Source organism: Zingiber officinale, chromosome 6A, assembly GCF_018446385.1.
Source record: "Zingiber officinale cultivar Zhangliang chromosome 6A, Zo_v1.1, whole genome shotgun sequence".
In the NCBI taxonomy this organism is placed as follows: domain Eukaryota; kingdom Viridiplantae; phylum Streptophyta; class Magnoliopsida; order Zingiberales; family Zingiberaceae; genus Zingiber; species Zingiber officinale.
Window position 1 is genome coordinate 133,554,582 of NC_055997.1, and position 10,107 is coordinate 133,564,688.

General features: G+C 36.8%; 1 protein-coding gene across 1 annotated transcript; it reads right to left on the reverse strand.

The window, feature by feature from the left end:
* Positions 1 to 7,978: 7,978 nt before the first annotated feature.
* On the reverse strand, positions 7,979 to 8,911 carry LOC121995368 (nudix hydrolase 18, mitochondrial-like). The gene is made up of 5 exons (XM_042549124.1): positions 8,838 to 8,911; positions 8,630 to 8,747; positions 8,446 to 8,529; positions 8,225 to 8,356; positions 7,979 to 8,125 (listed from the first exon to the last, which is right to left on the reverse strand). The coding sequence occupies exons 1-5, from the start codon at positions 8,909 to 8,911 to the stop codon at positions 7,979 to 7,981; spliced, it is 555 nt and encodes a 184-aa protein (XP_042405058.1).
* Positions 8,912 to 10,107: the final 1,196 nt, after the last annotated feature.

Sequence of the window (10,107 nt, forward strand, 5' to 3'; positions counted from 1 at the left end):
AGGGTGTTAATAATCATCAAGGTGAAACCAAAATCCTATAATTGCTCCCCAAGACTAAATTTCTCCTAAGATTTCTCATGTTTTCTCGATTCATTTCCTTTCTTTCTAAACCCTTAGAATTTTTTATTGTCTAGATAATCTACTTCGTGATTCAGATTGATACTCAAGTTTATAGTCCCTATGAGATTGATATTTTATTACTTGATGACAGATGTACACTTGCGGATTTTGCCCATTAAAATTTTGATGTTATTATCGGGGATTGTTCAAATTAATTAATATTAGTTCATAGATAGAGATAATGGAGGGAAGCCCCTTTTATCTCTTCTCTTCAATGGACAGAGATGGATCCATTGAGGGGTGTTAGTGGCTGAGGAAGGAAGTGGATGGCCGATGGTTGAGGATGGAATTAATGGATGTTGGTTCCTTGGTGGCTTGTGTGAGGTGGAGAGGAGGAGGAAGATGCTCTATGTGCCCTAGCTCTGAGTTGAAAGAATTGTGGATCTCTTCCTCCAAGTGAACCAACTCTCTTTGATCCTAGCCACCACACGCCATGGTCTTGTTCCTTAACACAACCTTACTATGTTGGCTACTGAGGTCAGCTTTTGATCACGTTTGATTGGCTTCCAATAAGGGACACAACCATGCCGTGTCAGGGGGCACGACCAAGCTGTGTTAGGGGACATGACTAGGCCATGTCAGGGGGCATGGCCAGGCCGTGTCAGGGGACACGGTCAGGCCATGTTAGGTTCTGTTTTGTGCGTTTGAGCCCTCATTTGACGCCTTCAAAACAAGGTACATTGATATTTTAGACATAATGCAATAAATTAGAAAGGACTTGAATTAAAGAAAAAAATATATCCTTGTTCATAATATAATATAAATATGAATTTAAGCATACACAAGGATAAAAAAAAATAGATCCACTACCTTAATGGTCATCCTAGTGTTGGCCCAATGGATATGGAGAGAGGTAAATATAGGTACATAGGTATTAGGTGCATGATGGGGTAAATCTCAGGTCATCAGTTCTTGAGAATCGACACCTGACCATTACGCTATAGATATCATGCGCCCACCATCTGCATTACGCCCTAGGGGCTACACAAGGATGAAACGTTAAGCATGAGAGCAACAGTAATACATTAAAATGTTTGTTATTACCTACCATCCACTCCCTCAAGTTATGAGGAAGAGGATAATGTAATCCCTATGTGGATTAAGGAATCTATACTCGAAGGTATACCCATTTTAGTTTATAAAATAAATACCATATTGTGTGCTTGCAATGTAGGAAACGAGGACACTGCAAAAATAAGTTTCCCACCTTAGCAATAGAAAAGACTCAAGAGGCACCCAAAGGCAAGGAGGCAATCAAAGAGAAATGCTCCTAGTATACAAAGTGAATGAGCGCATAGTGTGCTTTATATAAAATGTGCAAGGGCACTATCGAAATCAATGCCAAAATAGAAGACTACCAAAGTGGCATAAGGATAAAAGCAAAGATGAAAGGGGGGGGCTTCTAAGGTAAAATTTGAGGTATCATTTAGTTATCCTGCCATGTATAATGTCATGTTTTATCATGATAAAAAGCATGCTCAAACTAGATATTTTGATCTTATGACTAGATACTACGAGGATAGGAAGTCATATGTTCCCATATTGGATAGCCTTAGGAAAATTCATGTTATGACTGAAAAACTTGAGATCAAAGAACAAAGAAAGGAAAATCAAGACTTGATACCTTAGAAAAGATCCTAAAAGAAACTGAGTTTAGTGGGTCAATGAACTAAAACCCAAGATTAGATAGAAAATATCAATCAAAGGACAAGGAACGCTTGGGTCCCAAGTCTAAGTGTTGGTATAATCGACCTCTAGGATTTTAATATTTAACAATGTACTTAAGTCAGGTCAGTTTTACCAAGGGTCGATCCAAATAGGACTTGATGTTTGGAAGAGAGAAGTCTAGTCAGGACTAGATGACTAGCAAGGATAAGTTCTAACTAAAGGATAGGCAAGTGAGAAATCTACTGAGTGACTAGTCCTAACTGGAAGTTAGGCAAGTGAAAGTCCTAGTGAGTGAAGTCGGGCCCTAGTGAGTGAAGCTAAGTAGTGGAAATTCTAGTGAGTGGAGCTAGATCCTAGTGAGTGAAGCTAAGTAGTGGAAGCCTTGTTGAGTGAAGTCGGACCCTAGTGAGTAAAGCTAGGTGGTGGAAGTCTTGGTCAGTGAAGTCAGATCCTAGTGAGTGAAACTAGGTGCTGGAATTCCTAGTGAGTGAAGTCGGATCCTAGTGAGTGAAGTTAGGTGGTGGAAGTCTTGTTGAGTGAAGCTAGGCAATGGAAGTCCTGATAAGTAAAGCTAGGCAACCCTAGGGAGAGGTAACCCTAGGTAATAAGAAGTCTTGGAGAAGTAAACTCCAAATATGTGTGACCAACTAGACCAATGAATCTTGAAATATGTTAACACTGTTTTACTTTATTATTTTATCTATTGTGTTAACTTAGTGTTACAAGTAAATCTTAGTAGATCAGCTTGGTCAGATATTAAGAAAGATCAGAGAAAGTCCAAACATGTCTGGAGGAGTAGATGTTTGACAAATAAGTGGAGGTAAGTCACTGAAGGAGAGTGACTCAATGAGGATACGTCCCGGTTGAGGGGATAGTAGGCATCAATCCAATTTAGACTCATTTTGAAAACTTAAATTGAGACCTTGACTAGTTCCTAGTTTTGGAAGGATAGGAACTAATTATTACTGCTTATTCTTATTGTGCTAAATTTGTCTTATAGGATATATTTTGTTTGTGTTGCACTAACACATTTTGTAGGGAAAATGAGAACAAAATGGCTCGGATGAACAGTACCCGAGGTGCCTTCCAAGCGACGAAAGGCACCTTGAGTACTGTTCATGGAAGGCGCCTTTGGGAGTTTGGAAGACGCCTTCAGTCGGATAAAGCAGAAGGCTTCGTTGACGATAAGGATCAGATTTGTCGAGATAAAAGTTTGCCTATGTAAGGCGCCTTCAGTGCTATGGAAGGCACCTTCCATCCCTTATAATAGAGGCATTCGACCAAAGCTTTGATATTATCTCTTCTACAAGCTTCTACACATCCGTTTGACATTCCGACTGCTCTGACTTCCTGCTGCTACTCTGCTACAACACTATGGCATCTGACTATCACTGAAAAGTCGTCCAACACTGAGTGTGATCCGATCATCTTCGAAAATGTTTGGTAACGAAGTTAGTTCTGTACTTAATTATTGCAAAAGGAAAAGTTTAGTGTATTATACTTTTTCCTATTCTTTTTGTACTCGATCCCCTCTTTCGGCGGTTCTAGAAGAGGTTATTAGTTGATTACTCATTGATAAGTCCGCGGGACTTGGGTTGTGGAGTAGGAGTCGCCGAAGGCTCCGAACCAAGTAAAATCGACCAAGTTTTTATTTTCATGTTTAGTTTTCTACTATGCTCGTTTTCAAAATAGAAAAGAAAAAGTTTTTAAAACCAAATGATTCACCCCCCTCTCATGTGCATCACGATCCAACAAGTGGTATCAGAGCAAGGTTCTGCTCTGAATTGGTACAACCACCAATCAAGCCAGGAGAACTATTTTAATTGGTTCTACTCTGAATTTTAGTTTTTTGTATTTTATTTGAATTAGTAAAGTTTACCTCTTTAGATAATTATTTCTCGTTTGGTTTTAACTTGAAGTTAGTGCAACACCACTCGAGTATTCGATATTTCTTTTTACCTCACACTCTGCTAATCTAAGACCTAGGCTTGGGACATTTCTTCTCTTAAGTTTGTTTTGCAAGATAATTCAAATGGCTCAAAGCGAAGGACGAAGCATTCATGAACCTCCACCATAAGAAACTAATTACTTCATAATATGGAAGCATCAGATGGAGTGCTTCATCATGATGGGTGACTTCGACTGCAGAATAGCATTGAAAAGATCCACCCAAAATTCAGAAGCAAACCAAAAGATAATAAATTTTATTTTAGAATTATTGCCTAATAAAATTGTATGCAGAATCAGAGAATTCAAATATGTCTACAACTTTTGGACCTAGCTAAACGAACCTCACGAAGATCTATCATAACTGGAAGATCAAGTCAAACTCGAGCTCGAATCTTAGTCCGAATCCCCAGAGTCATCCTCAAAAGCAGACTTAGGAGAATCAGACCAGACTAGCTTCGTGGCATTAATGGCAAAGGAGGAGGTAGAAGGATCTGAATTTGAGTTAGAGCAAAAATTAGAATTCGAATCTAAGACGATGATGGACAAGGAGGAGAATCCTAATGAGGATTCAAAAGGTCAATTAGTAAATTTGAAAGTTAAAGATCATATAGCAGGCTTTAAATGTAGTGAAAGAGGACATTACAAAAGTAAGTGCCTCACTTATAAGACTCAAACCACACAACCGGAGGCAAAGGAGAAATTAATACCAAAAGTCCAGAAAGGGAAAGAGCACATCTAATGCTTCAAGTGTAAAAAGATGGGGCACTACAAACATCAATGTCCAGAAAAAAGACCTAAGGATCTAAGGGGAGCAAAGGTTAGTGAGTTTACAATACATAAAAAAAACCCATTTTTTTACATATGCTAGTAACTTAGATAATCACTACTGCTCAAATTTAGATTCTCCCTAGAAATTAGATATGTATGCTTACTCAAACAAATAAATTAATTTAACTAATCAAGTTAATTCAAAATCATTTAATAATCTTTCAAAGTTTAAAAAGTTATCCTCAAGTTTTAAAAATTTAGAAAAATAAAATAATCTTTTGAAAAATAAACTTGATAAAATAGTAAAAATTATTGATAATTTTATCAACATACAAAATTTAGACTTAGGTTACTAAGTCTAAATCAAATTTAAAACTTAAACTCCAAAAATCAAGCTATAATCAAGTATCTTTTAATTATAAAATTAATTAATAAAAAAATAGCAAGTCTAAACTAAAATCAAAAACTTAAAATAGAGGTTCAATAATTCAGGAGGAGATACTAAATTAGTTGGCACATCTAAAATAATAGTTTATTCGATAAGGTAATTAGGACTAATTAAACAAGGGATAAAATTTAACTTGACAAATAGTATTGAATAAGTTTGAGATGATAATAGGTTAAGGAAACTCTGTCTATGCATGTCTAGGAAGATATGACTTCGACCTAGTGTATTTTACTTAGTGAAACTAACTGAAACTACCCCGGGCCTTACTAATCCTAGCTGGTTAGACCAAAGTTTTATACTAAGTTTAGTGAGTAAGACTATTTAGAAAATTTCAAAGCACGTAGTTACTCTAATGATGTCCAAATGACTCATCACAGCCAAGACATTTATCCAAAAAATGCTTACTTGTTAGATCAAAGTTAAACTTGAATCTAATACAAGTTAAACCAAACCTTGAAATTCAAACTTAACTCATCTCGCAAAATTATAGGATTCTTTGATTGAAAATATAGACGGGTGAGATGATTAGATCATTAAAATTAAAATTAAAACTTAAAACTTAAAATTAAAATTAAAACTAAACCTTAAATTAAAATTAAAATTAAATCTTAAATTAAAATTAAACCAAGTCAAGTTAGGTCCTGTTGTAGTTTGATGTCTTGTGTCTAAGTATACAAGAATTTAGGTGCACAGGAAGTCGAAAGACGCAACTAACGAGAAGAACGACATGGGAGAGAGTCGACGGTCTCGGTGTGTCTGAGGGGCGAGGCGCTGTAGAAGAGTACACTGGTGGACGAGAAGGAAACGTGAGGTGTTTCCGAGGGATGAGAAGCCGGAGGGGAAGGTTGCTTGAGAAGGTCGGAAAATGGATTCGGGTGAACCCTATTCCGGATGGTTGAAATCACCCAAGCAAGCGGAGCCGGAGCGAGAGCCCGAACGAAAAGGTTAGCAAGTCTGTTGACTATGGTCCAAGCGCCCGGACCCCTGCGTTAGCTAGGGCACCCTGATCTTGCGCCCTAGTCGAGGGCTGGTTCAGCCCGATTCGGGTGCCCGGACCTGGTCCAAGTGCTCGGACCACAAAACCTATCACTTGCCAAACTGTCGCTATTTGTTGCGTCATGGATAAAATTTTATTCACACCCAAGCGTCCGAAACCCTTCCAGATGTCTGGATCAGTGCTATAAATACAACCCTAATTTCAGTAGTCAAAGAACAATATTTGTAAACGAGTTTTTTTTCTGTTCTACTACTGTGTGAGCTGTCAATGTTATAAGAGGTTACTCCGCCCAAAGGAGATCTTCATAGTAAGCTTTACTTCCCTTGGATTAGTAATCTTTTGATTATAAACCAAGTAAATTTCCGTGTCTCTATCCTTAATTAATTTACTTCTTAATTTTTTTTACAAATGTTTTGTTTTAATCAAGTTATAAGTTCACGAAAGGTATTCTTTTATTTTCAAAGTTATTCATTCCTCCTCTAGACAGTTATTAGGTGACCAACAAAAATGTGATCCTTTTACACTAAATAAGTATAAGATGCGTTAACTTAAATTAGAAGGCTAGGTAATACAACCATGATAAAATTGATATACATCTCGAGGTACCTTAAAAATGAAACTTCCTATTCTAGAAGGTTCTAAGTGTGTGTTAATAGGAATTGAGTCTAAGTCTATTAAAATTGGCACATTAGAAAGTCTGACAGTATGCCAAGATTGGAATTTGACGTATTCGAGGGAGTCATATATACACTTGTGTCAAATTTGGTAGTTAGCACAATATTAGATGATAACGCCATAGGACTCTTAAAATTTTTACATTTTCCTATCTATATTTACCATGCCTTGCTTGTCATAATATTTATCATGTCATGCATGTTTGCTATTAATACATGTGGCAAAAGACGTTTCATTCGCCCCCAGCACTCCCACCAACTCGTCCCTAGGTCAACACGGAGGAAGTAAATCACAGGTCGCTATTAGTCATTAGTACAAATGGTCAAGACATGAGGGAGGTTATGCTCGATCACGTCGAATTTCGACCTCAAGACTTCATATGACAACACCCTATGTCTTAATCATCGCACCGCCTCGAGAGGACATGTTTGCTATTAATACATGATTATATATGCCATGTATCAGTATGTTTTTAATTCTTACTGTATATGATTGTATATTCATGCTACTGTGTTTTACATGTTATTTCAAATTCTGCCATGATATTTATCTTTTGGTTTCATATTATGAGAAATTGATACGTGCATTTGATAATTGTCATCTCATGCAAATTTCTTTTTATAATTCAAATATTCAATTCTTATAATTTAACTAATTCTAAAGATGATTAATTTATCCCATGAAATTTTTTTAATGATCAGTAGGATAAATTAAAAAATACAAATAAATTTTTGATAGACAATCTGGTGTCATAAGTTTTTCAAACTCCCCTGATATAATGTATTCTATGTAAAATTTGAACTCTTATTATCTAAGATTCTCATTCCACCGTTTAGTTTTTTATCATAGCACCATGCCATAACCCAGAAGAATGCTATGCTATACATGCATCATATCATTATTACTTATTTCAAAATTCTAAACATATTTTCTTTTAATATATATTTGATATATGTCATATTCATTTACCTCTATTGATTTAAATTTTATGTAATTAAGGATAAATGATATTATTAAGATACATATATAGATATATTATGTAAAATATTTTTTAAAAATAATATAAATGTATATATATAATCTAACAGTAAAATATACTGTTATTTAACATAGATCATCAACTTGTTAATTAATTAATTTCATTATGTACATGTCATGGACAAATTTGGGTTGCTTGCCCTTCTTTTATGAATAAAAGAAATAAAGAATAACTAATGCCTACTCTCATATTCTACCAATTAGCAAACACTTGTAGGAAAAGTACAAGCACGCAGGAGTCAATCAACGTCGTCAGTGATCACTATTTCTTTAGCATCAGTAGAAATAGCATCAGTTGTGTGAATCTTCTCTGTCTAATGATGATCCAGTGAGCCTCCGACACCACCACCATCATCATCATCTGTTTTGGTTATGGAACTAGAGAGACAGAATACGAATCTGGCTAATGCTTCCTTCATCCACACATGCTTGCACTCCGCCATCACTTCTTCCACGCTCATCTATTTAATAAATTAACTACAATATTCAAACTGGTATGTATATATACCAGTATGCAACAACCATTAATATTATTAAAATTAATTGATCGATTCTATTACCCATTTTCGAGTTCGCAGAGCTCCCTCAGGCCAATAGATGACCTCCTCTTTAACGTTAAAAGCGAACATGACGGCCTCGCGATCCCTGTTATCGTTGCTCTTGCTCTTGTAACTCCATTTTCCAAGATTACCCTATCGTTAATTACGTATTATCTCAATCAACGACTAATTGATTATTAACTATATATATAATTATAATTCAACAGAAAATTGGAAGCGACCTCAACGATTCCCAGCACACCGGCTTCCTCGTACGTCTCCCGGTAGGCTGCCTGGATCATCGTTTCATCGGCTTCCCAACCTCCCTATATATTAATAGCATCGATTGGAGCATGCCCAGATCATCGTTATTAGTTGATTACGTACATTTAGCCTACCAATAATTTGTTTTCGATCGGCAACTACCTTAGGGAACATGATCTCAGCTCGTTTCTTGGTGGAGCTGACAACGAGAACCTCGACAGATTGATGAGGAATTATGTCGCATGCCGCCTCCTTATTCTTGATCTTGTACGGAATGCACCTGATGAGCTAATTAACAATTTAGAAAATGTAACAGAGAACCAAAGATTAATTGAGTAATTACCAATCAATAATTAAGTTAATTGATTGCCCGACGATAAGGCGGCTTCCACAGCTGGTGTAGCGCTGCAGCTGCCGGCATTTCTGAGGCCCCGAGTTCGCCATGGCGTATCTGCACCTCTTCCAATATTCCACCGTCTTTTTAAATCAGCTTTTTAGAGTTTAACTGATGGATTAGACGATCGAGAAGCAAGGAATTGCGCTACTTTAGCAACTTCCTTGCAGCTGGAAACCTAAAATAAGTCTAATTTATCAACTCTAGTTTAAAGACTAAACAAGGATTTTCCAACAAAATGGCCTAATTCGGCAGGGTTATTCGACAGTTCACACTTGTAAACCAAAGGAAAAAAATAAAAAAATTTGTCGACTAGACTAAATTTAATCCTCCTCGTTAGTATATAATTGGTTAATTCAATTTATTTTACGTTTCTTTGTTGTCGGTTTAAGCATGCAGCTGGATCTCTAGGCTTAACGGCTAAATTTGTTATCCATTTAGTTGCAATTGATCACCATGTCCAACTGTCGACCATTATTGGTGCAACTCTGACCATTAACACTAGTAGACTTTTGTTAATAGATTTCGGATATTTTAAAGATTAATATCAAAGTAGACACATGTGATGTAAAAGAGTCATGCATTTATCACTTTATCTTAAAATTGAAGTCGTATCCAAGCCTTTGGCCGGTCTAAGAAAGCATAACGGTTCTTTTACTCCACCGTTTAGTTGTAATGTAGAATTAATAGATCATATTTTATTATAACATAATTTTAATTTAACGAAGTAATTACGGATTGCCATAGACTAATTTAATAAATTTATAAAGTATTTGAATTATCTTTAAATTCATTTTATTTTAATGTGGTGATAAAAGGAGTCAGCTGAGGATGAGTCAAAGGTGGGAAAAACAGTCGACGTGGAGGTCAAAGTCAAGGTGGTTAAAAATATGAAATCGTCAAGTCACCAGAGTTGGTCGAGCGGGTGGCAACGACCCGACCAAGCCTGAAGGGATGATTGGCCCGAAGGCTCGTCCGACCAAATTGCTAGTCTGGCCAGGTAATAGACAGCGCGCCGATAGCTGGAGACTAAAGAGAGAAGAACAGATGTTCGCAATTGTGACGATCCTATAAGGGCTAGTCCGAGTGGATCGCTTGTCCGACCGTATGAAGAACAACCTACCGAATCGAGCGACCGTGGAGAAGAACAACCTAAAGTGACCAGGCGAGGAATCCTAATCAAGCGGCTCTCCCATTCGGCCAAATAGGGGGACCCCTCGCTTAGCTCATCATATCCTTCTGGGAG